The sequence below is a fragment of the Paralichthys olivaceus genome, chromosome 6 (assembly GCF_024713975.1).
Source record: "Paralichthys olivaceus isolate ysfri-2021 chromosome 6, ASM2471397v2, whole genome shotgun sequence".
NCBI lineage: Eukaryota > Metazoa > Chordata > Actinopteri > Pleuronectiformes > Paralichthyidae > Paralichthys > Paralichthys olivaceus.
The window spans coordinates 1019499-1037549 of record NC_091098.1 but is presented as its reverse complement, the minus strand read 5'-3'; the positions used below and the strand labels follow the sequence as shown (position 1 = coordinate 1037549).

At 39.4% G+C, this 18051-nt stretch overlaps 1 protein-coding gene across 2 annotated transcripts in view; it reads left to right on the top strand.

Moving 5' to 3' along the window:
• Positions 1-15748, top strand: part of clcn6 (chloride channel 6) — an 89040-nt gene extending 73292 nt beyond the window's left edge. Inside the window, exons 15-24 of one of the 2 annotated variants that reach the window (XM_069526671.1) lie at positions 2259-2412; positions 2627-2783; positions 4117-4223; positions 8626-8812; positions 10689-10849; positions 12362-12424; positions 12534-12690; positions 13574-13681; positions 13827-13952; positions 14104-15748. In XM_069526671.1, the coding sequence (XP_069382772.1) occupies positions 2259-2412; positions 2627-2783; positions 4117-4223; positions 8626-8812; positions 10689-10849; positions 12362-12424; positions 12534-12690; positions 13574-13681; positions 13827-13952; positions 14104-14184 (1301 nt within the window). In that variant the 3' untranslated portion in view covers positions 14185-15748. The remainder of the gene's footprint in view (positions 1-2258; positions 2413-2626; positions 2784-4116; positions 4224-8625; positions 8813-10688; positions 10850-12361; positions 12425-12533; positions 12691-13573; positions 13682-13826; positions 13953-14103) is intronic. The other variant, XM_069526672.1, reaches the window with a different exon arrangement.
• Positions 15749-18051: the final 2303 nt, after the last annotated feature.

Sequence of the window (18051 nt, the reverse complement as noted above, 5' to 3'; positions counted from 1 at the left end):
TCATGTTTCCAGTAGGTGGCGCAATGTCCCTGGATGAATATTGTTCGTTGGATCTTTTCAGGCCAGTGATTTCACAACCACTTGCTGTTTGTTGGTGTTCCATCAAAGGTCACGTCATCGCCATTAAACGTAAGGGCTTAAGTGTCACAACATGGCGTCACCAATGTCTCAAGGCTTCCTTGGCCAATTTTGAGGTGGATAAAATGAAAAAGCTAGGTGTAGAATGTCAAAGTATAAAACATGGCACTACCTGTCACAGTTGTGACTATTATACTATAGTATATTGGCATAAAGTTTTGTTCAGAGTGGGACTCTTATCACACATATAAAGTTTGATTGGATTGCAGGGATTGTAGCAAAAACATGGAAGTTACAGCTACTTTAAGTTGCAGGGTGAGACATCGTCGCCAAGCCACAAGTTTTCATTGTATTTCCTGTTACAGCTAGGGGGCACTATGCCTGTTAATAATTATTATATGGATCTCTTCTTGGTGTGAACTCTGTTGTACATGTGTGTACAATGTACATCGATGTTATAAGTAGTTCCTGTTTACTCGCGAATCATCGAAATTCATCGTCACGCCATGGCCACACCCCCTGATGAAAACTCATTCAAAATGATAGCTAACATAAATAAGTCGACATAAACCAGATTTGAAGTCAGGAAATCTGTTGCAGTAGGATTTTTATAGCATGTGTGAAAACGCCAAAAATCATGCCAAATTTGCATTTTCAATCCAAAATGACCAACATCCTTTTGGGTGAGGCAAATTTTATGTGTAACTAGAAATGATACATGTGTGCCAAATTTCATTTCTCTAGGCGAAAGTTAATAAATATAAAAGACCTAATAGAATATGAGACGCCTTTTGTGATATATACAGTAGTATTCCTGTAACGGATTTAAGATTTCTTACCAACCAATTGATGGGCGCAGACTTGTTAACACTTCTAGGACACTCTACTTCCCCCTGCTTCCAATCTAAAACTTCTATTGTGGATGCTTACTCCTAAAGTCACATTCTTGTGACTTCAGCTTTTGTCCAGGAGATGTCATCAGGTGGCTTTAAACCTTCGTTGAGCGTTTCTGCGCTAAACTACAGCATCCTCTTGTTGGAGGGTCAGCAGTGATAGCCAGTCACTGCTCATCTTCTCTAAGTTTTCAGTTTAACTACTCCCTCTTGTTCCAGAGCCAAAGTGGCTCTCTGCTGCTTCCCCCAACCTGCAAACAGTTCCCCTCCTCTCCTTCCAAGCCACTCCAGAACTGTGAGTGGGTTCCACTCAGACTGCGCAAGAAAATATCTGGAGTCGACCAACAGAGTAGCCAGGCCTTCCCCTTGGTACTTGGCAGCTTTCCCTCCCAGGCCTCATCACAGCCATCTTTCCAAAGGACCATCAGTTCCATCAGGATGATTTTCTTCCTCCTGAGGATGAGGTCTGGCCTCACGGATGTTTGGACAACCTGGGGGAAGTGTGGTTTCTTCCATCCGCATCTCCCCTGAGATTGGGCTGGCATAATTTAATAATTTGTTTGCTTGGTAACTTTGATCAGATTTTACAAAAAGTACTTAAACCCACCAATGCAGACCCCAAATTAAATACACTTGGTATGTTTTTAATATTTTTTTTTCAGTTTTTTGTCTTTATTGTATCTTTCTTTTGAATTCTATGCAAAGTGTCTTTGAGTCCTAAATCAAAATCATAAGACAAATACAATGTAGTATTATTAAAGGTTTCCAGCAAAAGTGGATTGTTTTTTAATATTTGTTTTTACAAGAATACAAAAAAATGTGTCCTCTGAGTGGCAATACTTCTTCATTCCAGATGCAGATGTCTCTTTTTAAGTGCTGTGACAGGCTGGCCAGACCAGGACTAGCTGGTGAAGATACTACCTTCAGTAGTAGTACAGAAGAAATACCTAGACGCAAAGCATAAATTAACGTAAACATTGCTTTTCACTGGAGACAGCTCTTGGCAAGTAATGAAATTTGTTGCTGAACTTGCTGTTTCTACAAGATCAGTAAATAAAAAGCTGTTAATGCTGGTTATGTATTAAAATTTACAGTTACTACTTACTTATTTTGTGTGCCACATAACTTAGGTGTTCATGGTATTATTGGAAATCCCATCCTATGGACTATTTAAGTGCTCTCTTTCTCTCTCTTTGAGTGCAGGTTTTAAAATGTCAGTAAAATTGCTCTGTTTCAGGTGGTATATATATTTTTGCTGACTGGTTATTGCCTTCCTTATTGCCACAGGTACCTTCAGCCCTGTGACTCTGTCAGTGTTCTTCGTGCTGTACTTCTTGTTGGCCTGTTGGACCTATGGTGTGTCTGTACCCAGTGGTCTCTTTGTACCCTCACTGCTCTGTGGGGCGGCTTTTGGACGTCTGGTTGCCAACATCCTCAAAGTGTAAGAACAATGTGCTCCTCGTGTTGTAATGACTGCATGCCTGCTCCCCATCCCCAATATCTATAAACCATCAAAAGTAACAAAAACAAGTAGAATTATGTGGCTTTGAGGGCACTTTACCCTCCACCCCACTCACCTTACGCATTACATCAAACTTAGCTTTTCCACCTAATGGACTGATCCTGGTTCTTATTGTGTGTTTGTGCTGTGGTAGGAAACTAGGAATGGACATCTATTCAGGGACCTTTGCTCTCATCGGAGCCGCTGCCTTTCTCGGAGGCGTGGTCAGAATGACCATCAGTCTGACTGTCATCCTCATTGAATCCACCAATGAAATCACATACGGGCTGCCTATCATGATCACTCTAATGGTACTGTCATGCTTTGTATTTTAGCATTTCCTGCAATTAGCCACTCGAGACTGTCTGTGGAGATTCTTCATCCATGTCAAAGTATATCCAAGTTCTAATAAACAGGTCAACTGGACTTGGTTGAGTTTCTTTAAGCAGTTCACCTCTAATCAAAGATGCTTTTTCAGTTCACTCCTGACCTGAAGAGCTGGCTCTCCACAGCTGTGCCATGCATTGAGAGGGGTTCACAGTGTTGTTCCATTGATCCTACCGAAACAACGTTGTGATCCCTTATCTTGCTGGACTATCTGAAAAAGTCCATAAGGGATTTTCAACAAACACCACATCCCAGTACATTCCAAGCCCACCAACACACTGAGACAGAAACTGGTCCATCCCAAAAACAAAACACCCAGACATGAGCAGAGCAATGTAGTATATGCAGTTGAATGTAGTGAGGAATGCACAGATCTCTACATTGGTGAAACCAAACATTTCCACATTTTGGCCAAGGAAGACAGATGGTTTGAAAGAGAAGTGAAGGAAGCCATCTTTGTCAAACTAGAGAAATCTTCTCTAAACAGAGGAGGAGGAGGTTTAAGACCCTACCCATTTGACATATACAACACAGTCTTGACTTCCATCCCCTGGAAGTTTCACTACAATTTACACCTTAGGACACGTGAGTCACAGGGTCAACAACCTGCAAATGACTCCCAACAAAACCAACAGCAAATTACTCCTAACAACCCTCTAAATGAAATACTTGGGACTCATAGCAGCCAGTTAGTACTGAAGAAGCAGCTTGGGTGAGAGTTGACCTGTTTTTTAGCTCTTGGTTACAGCCACTCTACTGTTAATCAATACAGTTTCAAGCACCTACAACAGTCGAGAGAAAAGAGAAATATCCATCATTAATTTTAAAATGTATGTTTTATGAATTGAATTGAGGTACATCCCTTTGATGGTGTCAGATGACATCAACCAAGGTCGTACTCCAGCTTGACACTGAAGTAGTCTATAGATAAATTGAGGAATCTGTCTGTGTTTTGATATTCTCAATAAATGTTAAGTCGATTGATTTCCTACTTTGGCAAGTGTTTAGTGAAGAACCCAAGGAAGTGCATTATCCCCTGAATTGTCAAGTTGTCCAGATAACTGACAGATTACTCCATTTATAAACAAAAGAAGAATACTTGACTATAAAATGCTGTGTTTAACACATTCAAGTATTTCCTGTTGGGTTCATGTGGTAAATGATGTTGTAAATGGTAAATGGTTGTATTTATATAGCGCTTTTCTAGTCTTGATGACCACTCAAAGTGCTTTACACTACGGTTGTGTTTATAAACAGGTTGCCAAATGGACTGGAGATTTCTTCAACAAGGGCATCTATGATATCCACATTCAACTAAGAGGAGTGCCACTGCTGGAGTGGGAGACTGAGGTTGAGATGGACAAGTAAGAGTTATCATCTAATATGCAAGGCTACGGTTTGGGTTTTTCTTGGGCACACAGATATTTTGTCATTTATCCTTTGCTTATAAGGTGTTGTGATTATACTACATTAAACGTGGCACCATTAACTCGTGTGCTTTTGGGCATTCAATAAATTTGGCTATCAGAAAAAAAATTTAATATTAATATTAAATAATACTTTTAATTGATAAAAGATAAATCGGGGCACCACCCTTCAAATGAAGGGAAAATATAGCCAATTTTTTGAATCAGTCTAATGAAATTACTGACTACAAATTTGGAACTCTTATAATTAAATAAATAACTATAACCAAAATTACCACATCAATAGGTAGCAAAGTTGAGGGATATGGAGTTCTTGACAGTGTAGAGGTCTGCAAAATTCACACTTATGCAACATAAATAAAGATGTGTTTTAAAGAGAAACATTTATTATGAAAATAATAAAACAATAAACACACAAACTAACAAAAGATGTACTTACTATATATAGATGTGCAGTGAAGTGGTCTTGTTGGTTTGTGGCTCCTTTTGTGCATCTGTTGGTCAGACCTTGTGTCATGGCCAGTTGAAGCCAGCTGAACTTCTTAGGTAGGCTCTGGTGTCGCTGCCTTTTGAAGGTTTTAGCAGTCTTCTCCAGACAGGCCTGCTTGAAGTTGAGGAGCTTGTGTAGGGAGGAAGTCTCCCTGGCTGAGCAGGAGCAGTACCTACTCCTCCAGGAGCAGTCAGTAGGAAAACAAAGAAGAGGAGATAGAGGAGAGAGGAAACTCGGCTTTTATTGGCCTTATGAACTCATGGGTCATGGGGCACACAGTGACCAATAGTGGTTGAAAGTTGTCTCCAGGAGCCATTTTACCATCAATATGTGAAGATGACGCACCCTGGGGGACTGAGTTCTGGAAGCTCTCCTTTGTCTTCAGAGCAAAGGAGACATGTGGTCAGGCTTTTGACTACACATCTAGGCCCAACAATGGTTCACAGATACCAGGCCCCAACAATGGTGTATTAGTGTCATCTGAGGGCAGGAGATTGTAGATTTTATTTCCAATAGTTACAATTGTATAATTAAAGAAGGTCATAAAGATATTGCTATTCAGGGATGGAGGAAGGTGTGACTCTCTGTCAGCCTGGCTACAGTGCTGAAGAGAAACCACGGGTTGCTTTTATTTATTCTATTAATGTGGATTAGTAGGCAGCTTTTGTTTTGTGGAGGGCCTTCTTATATGGTGGTGGCGCGTGTAGACATAGCGGCCCGGTACCCCCCTTTCGAGCAGTTACACATTAAGAAGGACTTTTATCCGAACTGAATTTATCAGCCTGAGACAACACAGGACCAGCTTGATCCCCCCAGAAGGGTTTGACTCGTTCTCGGGGCAGATACGGATGGAAAGGCGCTGCGAAAGATGCCGGAAGTGAGGCAAACGAGCCGGCATCAGAACTAGGCTAACCGCATAAACCAGCGGTTCCAAGCATTTTTCTCGCCAACGTTCGCTCCTTGGTTAACAAGATGGATGAGATTAAACTACGGGATGTTAACAACCGGATAGACAGCTGTGTCATGGTGAAAACAGAGACCTGGCTGCATCAAAACATCCCGGACCTAGCCGTGGAGCTAGCAGGTCGTACAATCTTCCGGGCGGACCGCACATCAGATTCCGGTAAGAGGAGAGGAGGGGGTGTGTCTATATTAACAACAGTTGGTGCGGACGCTGCCATCATTGAGAAACACTGCTGTCCAGACCTGGAGTTTCTGTTGTTGAAGTGCAGACCTTTTTACTTGCCCAGGGAGATAACCCAAGAGTTTGTAGCTGCTGTGTATATCCACCCAAGAGCTAAGGCTAACGTAGCCATGAGCAGGCTGCATGACAGGGTCACCAGGCAACAGATCAAACACCCAGAGGGCTTTTTCATCGTTGCTGGAGACTTTAACCACACCAATCTAAAGACTGTGCTCCCGGGATTTTACAAGAATGTTGACATTCCCGCAAGGAAGGGCAGAACACTAGACCAGGTCTACACCAACATCTCTGGAGCCTACAGAGCCCGTCCCTCTTCTCACCTCGGACACTCAGACCATCTTTCCCTGTTCCTGACACCAGCTTACAAGTCCCTCATCTGCAGGTCTAAGCCACAGTACAAGGTAGTGCAGTGCTGGACTGAGGAGGCCACACTGTCCTTGAAGGACTGTTTTGAGGACACCACATGGGAGCTCTTTGAGGACCCAGACATTGAGCTCCACACCTCCTCTGTACTGTCATACATCAGTTTCTGCATGGACAATGTAACATCAAGGAAACAGGTGAAAATATTCCCCAACCAGAAACCCTGGTTTAACGCCAATATCAGAGCACTACTCCAAGCCAGGGATTCAGCACTGAGGTCAAAGGACAGGGAAGCCTACAGGAAGGCTAGAGCGGACCTGAACAGAGGCACCAAGGCTGCTAAAACAAAGTATAGAGAGCAGATAGAGGCCAACTTCAGGGAGAACAACCCCCGCTCCATGTGGAAAGGCATCCAGAATATTACGGACTACAAACAATGGCACAACACTACCTCCCCCACCGACACTTCTCTCCCAGACCAGCTTAACACCTTTTTCTCCCGCTTTGAAGAGGACAGCAGACAGGCAGAGGACACACAGCTGACAACATCAGAGCAAGACCAGCCCCCCACCATCCAACAACACCAGGTACTGCGAGTCCTACGTGGCATCGACACCAGGAAAGCACCAGGACCGGATGGAGTACCAGGGAGGGTGCTGCTCATCAGCTTGCTGTATTCACTAACATCTTTAACCATTCACTGCAGCAAGCCACAGTTCCCACCTGCCTGAAAACTGCCACCATAATCCCTGTGCCCAAATCCTCTGCCATCCCAGGATTGAATGATTACCGGCCTGTGCCCCTTACACCGGTAATCATGAAATGTATGGAGAGACTGGTATTACAGCATGTCAAGGCCCACATCCCACCTGGCTTTGACCAACATCAGTTTGCCTACAGGTCCAACAGATTCACAGATGAAGCCATCTCCATCGCCCTCCACACCACTCTTAGCCACATTGAAAGCCACAACACATATGTCAGGATGCTGTTTGTTGACTTCAGCTCGGCATTTAACTCCATCAGCCCCAGCCGACTCATCAACAAACTGCAGACACTACAACTTGGAACTTCCCTCTGTCTGTGGATCAAGGACTTCCTGACTAACAGACCCCAGCATGTCAGAATGGGCACCTCCACCATCGTCCTCAATACTGGTGTTCCTCAGGGCTGTGTGCTGAGTCCAGTCTTGTACACACTGTACACCTATGACTGCGTCAACACTCATGGCTCCAACACTCATCAAATTTGCAGACGATACAACCGTCGTGGGGCTGATTAACAACAATGATGAGGCACCATACAGAGAGGAGGTCCAAGCACTGGTGCACCTGGTGCAGTGACAACCACCTCAACCTCAACACCAAGAAGACAAAAAAAAGGGAGGAAGTGGAACGGATCAATAGCTTCAAGTTTCTTGGCCTGCACATCTCAGAGGACCTGGGCTGGACTGTAAAAACCACCCACATCATAAAAAGCCCAATCTTCTTTTGGAGAACACTGAGGAGGAACAAACTCCCCCGACCTCTGCTGAAAAACTTCTACCACTGCACAATAAAGAGTATCCTCACATATGGATTTACAGTCTGGTACGCCAGCTGCACTGCATCTGAAAAGAAACAACTGCAGCGGTCATCAAGACGGCTCAGAGGATAATCGGCTCACCCCTTCCACACCTAGAGGAGATCTACTCCAGCTGTCTCCTCCGACGGGCCACAAAGATCTGGGATGACCCCGCCCACCCAGGATTTAGCTACAGCACTATCAATTAGACATCTAGAAAAGGGGGTTTTAATTAATGGCATGTAATCTGATAATAGGCAATTGAAGGTTATTAAAATATCGTCTGATAGAATCGGATTATGTGGAGCGACACCACAGGAGCAGTATTGAAGCATTTTAAGAAGTGTTTTCACTGTACTAACATTTCTGTATCGGTACCAGTACCAACATGTATTTCGATACTTTTCTGTACTATTCCAAATAAAAAGAGACCTCAAAAAATGTCATTATTTACTTTATTTTAATAGAGAGATTGTTATCCATATTTATGCATTTGTTGATCATACACATAATTCCGATATTGTATAATGTGCAAATTACTGCGGTACACAAAATGATTAAACAGAATAGCAGTCTGTCAGTACTTATTTCTTACTCTTGGAGTTCTAACCCTTTTATGCATTTGATTGTAGATATCAACTATCACACAACATTGGTGAATTCTATCACTGCTTATCTTTTGTCTTCATGTTATCTTTGTGCAACATCATTTTTCCAAGACTGACAGCGAGTGATATCATGGAGCCCAACTTGACTTATGTGTACCCCCACACCCGAGTCCAGTCTCTTGTCAGCATACTGCGTACCACTATCTACCATGCCTTCCCAGTAGTCACTGAAAACCGGCAGAATGAGCGGGAATTTGTGAAGGGCAACATCCTGGTCAGCAACAACATTCGCTTCAAGGTATGTACCACTCAACAATTAAGCTCTAAGGACCTGATCTACTAAGATCCCAAATAAAGAGTGCTAAATTGCATGTGCATTATAACATATTGCATGTTTGGTTTGTGGGCCTTTTGCGGTTTGTATTTTAAAAATAATTGCTCAAATGATAACAGGTGCAAACATGGTAGAGGCAGTAGTATTTAAATTAGTGTATTGCATGTGTTGCTGGTTTGCCGCTAGGGAGCATTACAGAGAGCAGAGTGACTGCAAGTGCATAGGATCATTGGAAGAGGCAAACAACCGTGTTGAGCTACAGCAAAAAATATTAATATAACTCAAAGAAACACGATATAGGAGAGTACCTGCGAGAAAGTAAATGCTGTGGGTAAAACAAAAACTGATGAAATAAAGAGAAGATGGTAGACAGGAAGAAGAAAAGAAGAAAAAAAGAAAAATTGGCTCATAATAAAACCTCTGCAAATAAAACAGGTGGGGGGCCAGTGGAAGAGATGCCTCTGACCAATATTGTGCAGGAGGTGAGAGCTGTGTGTGCTGGTCAGCGCTGTATCTGGTGTGACAATGGCCATCAGTGCAATGGCAAGAGAGCAGAAAAAAAACATTCTCTCTGTCTTCTCTCATGCCATCTCGTCCTCACCACAATAACTGCAGTCATCTGTGTCGATTAGCACTTACCTTTCAAACTTACTAAATATAGACACAGTCACAACCACCGCAATTTTTTTCAGGTGTGCTAAATTAAAGTATTTGCATCTACTCCTCCCAATATTTTGCACACTCGGGTAGAAACAGCCCATATTGCATATTCATTAAGGCGAACGTACTAAATGAACAGCGCGTGTTATATACTGCACGCAATCCTGTGCACTGTTAGTAGATCAGCTGGCATTTTTTTTGCAGGTGAAATCATACAGAGTTGGAAAGAGAAATGGGGTTCAGTATCTACATTTCAGGTTCAGAAACACATCTTTAATGATGGTGCCAACAATGTACAATGTGCTAGTAAGGCATAAAAATAAATTATGTCTATCAAGATTTATGCCGATGCGCTTTTCTTGTCTGGTAGTTGTCCGATGAAGCCATTAGTCAATTAGACATTGCACTTTTATGATATTGTAGTGTTGGAACAGACCAACTGAAGGCAGGATGGCAGTTTATAAGTAACTGTTCTAATAAGATGAATCAAACAGTACACACAAAGTTCAGCCACATATTAACAACATTAACTGTGCTGCCTTCAAAAAATCCCAGATCTCGCCAAAACTCCCTTCAACTCCACCAAACAGCAGCATATACACTGACTGCCTTAACATGTACTCTCCTGATTGGCTAAGAGACAGGAGATTGTTTGTGCAACTGGACAGGGGTCACCAAAATATTAATTAAATTATTTACATATATATTTTTTGGGCATGAAAATATGTTGAGTTCCAAGGGGAAACACTGAAAACATTAAAATACATGAGATGTCCAAATGAACAAAGGGAAAATAAAATATCAGTTTGTACCTGCTAATTGGTTCATATATTATCTATTGCTAAACTAATGCTGAGTTACATGCTATTTGTGACGTCACAAAATTTGTTTTAGCCATTACAGAATAATTCAGAATTTTACAAAATTTAACACAAATGTCTAATTGATAAAGCAATGAAGTGATGGTGACCATACGGTAAAAGGTCAAGTTCACTGATATTTAAATGTTCTGTAGAGACACAATTATTCAACACGATGACTCAAGAAGCAAAAGTTGCTGCAACTTTATAAGATTACCGTGGATGTTTCTTGCTGCTGAAAAGTGTGTATAGGTGTTAGAAGATACGTGTGCACCACCACAGCAAGCTTTTATATCAGTGTTAACTTCTGTCACATGCAGAAATCCAGTGTCATGTCCCGTGCGGGGGAACAGCGGCGACGCTGTCAGTCAATGAAGTCATACCCATCCAGCGAGCTGAGGAATGTTTGTGATGAACAGAATGCTGTGGTAGAGCCTGCAGAAGAGGGAGAGGACCTGCTGCAGCAGATGTTAGAGAGGAGGTAGGACACAAACATAGGTACACCAGTACACAGTTCCATCCATACACATAGAGTTTAACTTAAAACCAGACTTGATTAAAATAATGAAAAGGGATATTTTATAGATTATTAATCTGTTGATATAACATGTAAGGTTTAAAGTATTTAATGGAAGACAAAGCAAACAAAGAAATGTACTGTATTTCTTGTTTATGTATGCATTTCCTGAGTAGCTAAAAGCTCTACCTCCCATTCTATGGGGTGCTGTTTGTAAAGCAGCTCACGATGAAAATAACAGCAACATTTTGTCACATTTAGCTTCAAACCATGTTTAAAAAACTGGTGTGAATTTTTGAGAGTCAATTTTTTGCACATTTACAACAATATTTGTCAACTTAGAGATATTTTAAATATTTAAATCCAAATGTTAAATGTTACACTTAAATGTTCAATGTTAAATCTAAATGCCAAATCTAAATCTAAATGTTAAATTTAAATCTAAATCTAAATGTGCAATCTAAATGTTAAATCTGAATCTAAATCTAAATGTAAAATCTAAACCTAAATGTTAAATCTAAATCAAAATGTTAAATCTGAATCTAAATCTAAATGTTAAATCTAAATGTTAAATCTAAATCTAAATGTTAAATCTAAACCTAAATGTTAAATCTAAATCAAAATGTTAAATCTGAATCTAAATCTAAATGTTAAATTTAAATGTTAAATCTAAATCTAAATGTTAAATCTGAATCTAAATCTAAATGTTAAATCTAAATGTTTTGGGTGAAACTAAATATTTAACTAATATGCAAATTCAAATGCCGGTAACAGGAAGTTCCAAAATAAAAGCTCGAGGAGGTCAGAGTGTGTTTATAGTGGCAAATAACTAATAAAACCCATCCTATCCGGGGAAATGGACTCCTGGACATGGAATATTGTGATAATAACTACATAAAATAACAAACACGTTTGGAGAAACTTTATTTGAAGAGTACTTTGAGTTTTTAGTGTCACTTTTATGAAGAATGCAGAACTTATGACCTGTAGTCACTATAGCCAGCCACAAGCTTTTATTTTGTTTCTCCCTGTTACATGCATTTGAATTTGCATATTAGTTAAATATTTAGTTTCACCCAAAACATTTAGATTTAACATTTAGATTTAGATTTAGATTTAACATTTATATTTAGATTCAGATTTAACATTTAGATTTAGATTTAGATTCAGATTTAACATTTAGATTTAATATTTAGATTTAGATTTAACATTTAGATTTAGATTCAGATTCAACATTTAGATTTAGATTTAACATTTAGATTGCACATTTAGATTTAGATTTAAATTTAACATTTAGATTTAGCATTTAGATTTAACATTTAAGTGTAACATTTAACATTTGGATTTAAATATTTAAAATATCTCTAAGTTGACAAATATTGTTGTAAATGTGCAAAAAAGTGACTCAAAAATTCACACCAGTTTTTTAAACATGGTTTGAAGCTAAATGTGACAAAATGTTGCTGTTATTTTCAGCGTGAGCTGCTTTACAAACGGCACCCCATACCATTCTACTCTTACACACTCCAGGAACCAAAAGTGAGTCTGTATTTAGATAGAAGTGATCTATTGGGATAACATGGTTCTATAAGCTCTTGATTATATATGAAACATCTCTAATTATTGTACTGTTTCTGTTCACATACAGGCATGCTCCCTACCCCAACTTGTACCCAGATCAGTCTCCCAGTGAGGAATGGACCATGGAGGAGCGCTTCAGACCACTCACCTTCCACGGCCTCATACTGCGCTCGCAGCTAGTCAACCTGCTAATCAGAGGGGTTTGCTATGCTGAGAACCAATCCGTTAGTCAACCACACACTACATTGAATTACACTAATTTTGTGGAGACTTGAGCTGCTGTTGTGCTTGATGTTTTGGTCATTCTGCACGCCAGCTGACAAAGACACAACAGCTTCCCTTTTATACTCACGCTTAAGCAGCACTGTCTCGCAGCAGTCCTGCTCATAAATGCTAATTATTGCCACTGACAAATTGACAAAACAACTCCACCAGAAAAAAGGTGAAGAAGATGAAAAGGAAACACAGTTTTGCTCCCAGGAGCTCTGCTTCAGAGTTTGTTCCAAAGTTTCCTGCAGAATGCCTTGCCTTTACCAAAAGTTAATGAGGGAGCATACACGTATCGCAAAAGAAGGCAATAAACTGCTATAAATGATGTTTCATGTGCCATGCATTCACACTCTGCATGTCAATAAATTTATCCAATCAGATGAAGCCTTCCACCCTAAATAAAACTTTTCACGGCCCAGACATGTATGAAAAGACTCAAAATCAACATTGTAAGTATACTTAGTGGAGCTGTGCATGGCTCCCTCAGTGTCTGCCCCTGAGTTGGTGGCACTGCAGCTGTGCACCTCGGGTGTGGAGCTGTCTGTGCTCTCTGAGTCTGTAGCCAGGGACTGCTTATGTTTATTTATCACAAGTCATATTGACATTGCAATATTTATCAAGGTTATCACATATTTTCCTAATATTGTGCAGCCCTACCCCCAATCATACTAGTATGTAATATGTAGTGAGATAGATCTTTTTGATTGTCTGTATGTTTGGGCTCATCGCCCTGCCACAAAAAATATCTGGAAATGTTCATTAATGATAGCTGTGAATCTAGACATCCTGAAACTCTTACACATCCAGTTGAATGTCTCTTCATACCCATCATTACAGAGTGCCACTCAGCCCAGGTTGTCCTATTCAGAATTGACTGAAGATTACCCACGTTACCCTGACATCCATGATTTGGACCTAACCCTGCTCAACCCCCGCATGATAGTGGTAAGATTGATTTAAATGCTGAGTCACAAAAGTACTTTTGTGGATGAAAAAAATAGAGACATTTTAAATGCAACATTTTCAATATTCAAAAGTTATTCTGAGTTGATAAGGCTGAAAAAACCCCAGATGTTTCCTGTGTTTCCAGGATGTCGCCCCCTACATGAACCCTTGTCCATACACAGTGTCACCCAACACCCGCATCTCCCAGGTATTCAACCTGTTCAGGACCATGGGCCTGCGACACTTACCAGTGGTCAATGCTGTTGGAGAAGTAAGTAGTCATTGAACAGAGGTTTTAGAGTTGCTCCATTATGAATCTAATTCAGTGCGTCATGGGGTTTACACTTCACAAATCTTTAAGTTTCACATGCGCTTGCAGATAATGCTATGTCTGACAAAACTGTTGTTTTGATCTCTTTCAGATTGTTGGAATTATCACAAGACATAATCTAACCCACGAGTTCCTTGTGGCCAAACTGCGACAGCACTATATCACTTTTTAACCCGACTCAGATTATCCTACTGTTCTTTCCAAACTCTATTGAGACTGGTTCTCAGCTTTTGTCTCTGTCCATTCTTTAAAACATTTAGACAATCCCAAACATGTGCAAGGATTTACACCCAGTTTACCATCATACACACATTATTTATAGTGCAGTGGAGAACACTGTTCTAAAGGTACAGTGTGTAGAATTTAGTGATATCGAGTGTTTAAGTTGTGTGTTGCAACTGAACACCCCTCACCTCACCCTACCCTTCCAAACATGAAAAAGAACCTGTGGTAGCTTCAGTTGTCATAAAAACTCAGGTGTTTAGTTTCAGTCTGGACTAATATAAAAAACATGGTGGCCTCCTCAGAGAGGACCCCCTCAACTTAAATATAAAGTATTTTTATATAAATTGCCTTTTTTAGGGTAAAGAAAACTACAATTCATACAATTTAGATGAAACAAACTAGTGAAAACATCATGAGGATTATTCTACATTAAAGTTCTGCCAATAGATCCCTTTCACCTAAATCTTACACACTGGACCTTTAAGACTTACCTTTTTATATTTGAGGCATTGTCAGTCTTCAAAGAGCCTAGTCTCACATACACCAGCTTCAGTAATGGGACTGGGCCCAAACATTTTTGAATCATATTCCCATAATCTTCACCCTAAAATAACAGCCACTATGATAGAAGAACAGAGGTGATGCACTAAACTATAAAAGTAGGACCTGAGAATAATATATCATTGAATATAGGTTTCCAGATAAAACAAGAAAAATGTTCAGTGATTTAGATCTGGTGTTGAGCAAACTGACACCTATACAACAAACTACAAAAATGTAATACTATACCTACCTTACGTAATACCTTACTATCCTAAGAATTTTACTTTTGACCTTTTGATGATATTTTGTCAGTTTTGCACTTTTATTTTTGATTGTTGTTTGTAACTTTACTTTTGATTAAGTAACTGGAATATATGCACTAAAAGCAGGCCAACATTGTCTCACAGCCTGCAACTAAACTAAACTTGAGTAACTCATTACATTGTAAGTAGGACATTCAGTAACATATTTAACTACTTCAACATTTATAAATACAGTACAATTGTTTTGCATTCATGAAATATAGTACTATTTTTACTGTCATTCAGTAAATGTTATGTTTAACTGTGCCAGGACTAAGAAGAGGACTGTCAGTACTGTATTTGACCGTTTTAGATTATGATTTTGGTTTGGTATGAAATGGGCAATTTAAAGGACAGGATTTCTGGAGGATAAACTGCAAAATACTAAAACTCTGCTACTAATTTCAGCAATGTTGTATCTTTCTGGTCCATAATTCTAGTATATAATGTTATTGTTGTTCTTAAAGGAACTAAAATATAACTTATGACAAAGAAAGTAAAAGTAAACAGAGTTGTACTTTGTTTTGATGGTCCACTGTATTTCAGTTTGATTGATTATTGCAAAAATGAGGGCACATATCTACATCAAACATCCTGTCTTTGTTTCTTATCTCTGCTTTATATTTTATTCAAGAGAGTATATTTTATAAAATTTTATTTTTATGATTTGCTGCCTGTGCTGTAAATGATTCAGTGTCACAGAGTTGCATTGTTACTTTCATGGTCTAAGCATAGAATTAGAAATATCTTTATGTTACCCATTTTAACTACTTCATAGGTCTGGGAGGTGTTGTGCCAAACATAAGATAAAGTCACACAAAGGATATTTGCCGAATACTCATAGAACTCACATGGAGATATAGACAGTTCAAATTTAGATAACTGTAACACCACAGAAAGTCTGCAGCAATTAGAGAGAATTCGGTCCTGTGCCTTTATTATTGTTAATGTAAAGGTCCTTTTTTTTATCAATCAGTGTCTGTGTGTACTTTCTATAAACAAGATTTAGATGGATGTAGAGGATATACATACTAATTCTGATCTAATTAAAGCATTGAATGTGTTCCTTAGAGCTACAACGATTATTCGAATGATGTGTAGATTTATCGAAAAATAATCAACTACCTGGAAAATTATTCAATTCAAAGAGAATGTTTATATAGCTCCTATCACAGTAGATATTATCTCAAGGCACTTAATACAGTAAGGTTGGAATTACAAATTAAAATTATAGAGAAACCCAAAAGTTCCCACAACGTGCAGCACTGACGTCTGTGGTGAGAAAAACTCCCTTATAAACTGGAAGAAACCTCTGGCAGAACGAGACTTTATGTTTAGGTAAGTGGGGAAAAATAGGATCTCATCTCAGAACAGAAATAAACTCGGTTTTCAGAAAAAAAGAAAAGCTGTCTCTGTAAAAGTATGGAACACATGAAAAATTTAATATTTAAACACCGATGTGGAAAACCTAAAGGTGGGTGATTCTTTTTTTGACTAAATATTCTCCTCTTCAACATGTTTGAAAAAAGTGTTTAAGAAGTGTTATCAGTAGCATGTTTCTTCGAGCGTGTGTATCAGTGAGACCATGATACTATGGCTCCCCTCCACAATAATGATCAGAGGTGGCAAAAGTACTCATGTACTTACTAAGTAGAAGTACAGATACATGTGTACAAAAATACTCTGGTAAAAGTAGAAGTACTCATTCAACTCCTTTACTCAAGTAAAAGTAAGAAAGTGCAGGCTCTGAAATGTACTTTCAAAGTAAAAGTAAAAATAAATTTTTGCTGTTAATGAAACACAATACATCCTTTGATAATTTTGTTAAACTAAAAAAGTTCTGACAGAATAATCAAGATAGAACTGACCAGAGGTACTGCATGAGCATCTGGATAACTGTTGACAACTTTGGTACTCTGAATACTATAGGTTGTTTTCTTTTTCCACTGCAGCACAGCCAAACTGTAATCAGTAATAGTTATGACCAGTATGCCATATTGGATGTTTACACTCATAATAACAAAAGACCAATGTTATTTTCTACCTTTTTATTTTTTTCTGTACTGAAAACTTACTGAACCGTGACCCCAAAACACACATGTAATGGGATCAAGCATTACACACAAAAGGCAATGAATGCATCCAAAGTGGATTTTGACTTTAAAGTCAACAATATTTTTAGTTTAACATGTTACAGATTAATCAGGTTCTCCTGTTCTGCTCTGTTGTTCACAATAAAACAAATCAACTGCTTCTGTGACATATCTCTACAACAGATGTAACCATGGCATGAATGTGAACCCATGGAACTCATTACACTGTTATCGCACTGTGAAATTATGTCAGCCGAATATAAACACAAGTGTAACAGGTACATACTGAACCATGAAAAACTTTTAACAGAATGTGTATCTTTTACTATAAATCGAAAAACTAGCAGTTTGATGCCTTACTTTACAGCAATATGCAAACCCAGATTTCCATTTCAGAAAAAGAACTTGAAACATTATGATCATGGAAACTTCAAGTCCAATCAAGTCTTTTTTTTTTTTGTGCAATTCACTCACCTCTACAAGACTACCAAAATCTTTTATTCAGCCTCAGCAGAAGCTGGTTCTCAAAGTTCTTTGAATCAAGGCCCTTTTGGGTCTGAAAATCAGCCCTGCAGTGCTAAAAAGCCTCTCGCATGCTGCTGAGGCAGGAAGGGGTGTGTTGAGTTTCAGTGATAAGTTGCAGACTGCTGGGAAAGACTTCAGGACATCCATGGTATCATCTGGGCATGCCAGGTAGGAATCTAGCTGCTTGGAGTTTTCTTGTACATTTCCCTGCTTGATGGGGGAAAGATGTCATCCTCCTCTGAAGAATGGAAGCTTCTCCTCCCGTGTGTGTGTGTGTGTGTGTGTGTGTCAGCCGGCGCTGTCCCAGCACGCTACTGCTGATAAAAGGGGGGGGGGGGGGTCATTAGCAAA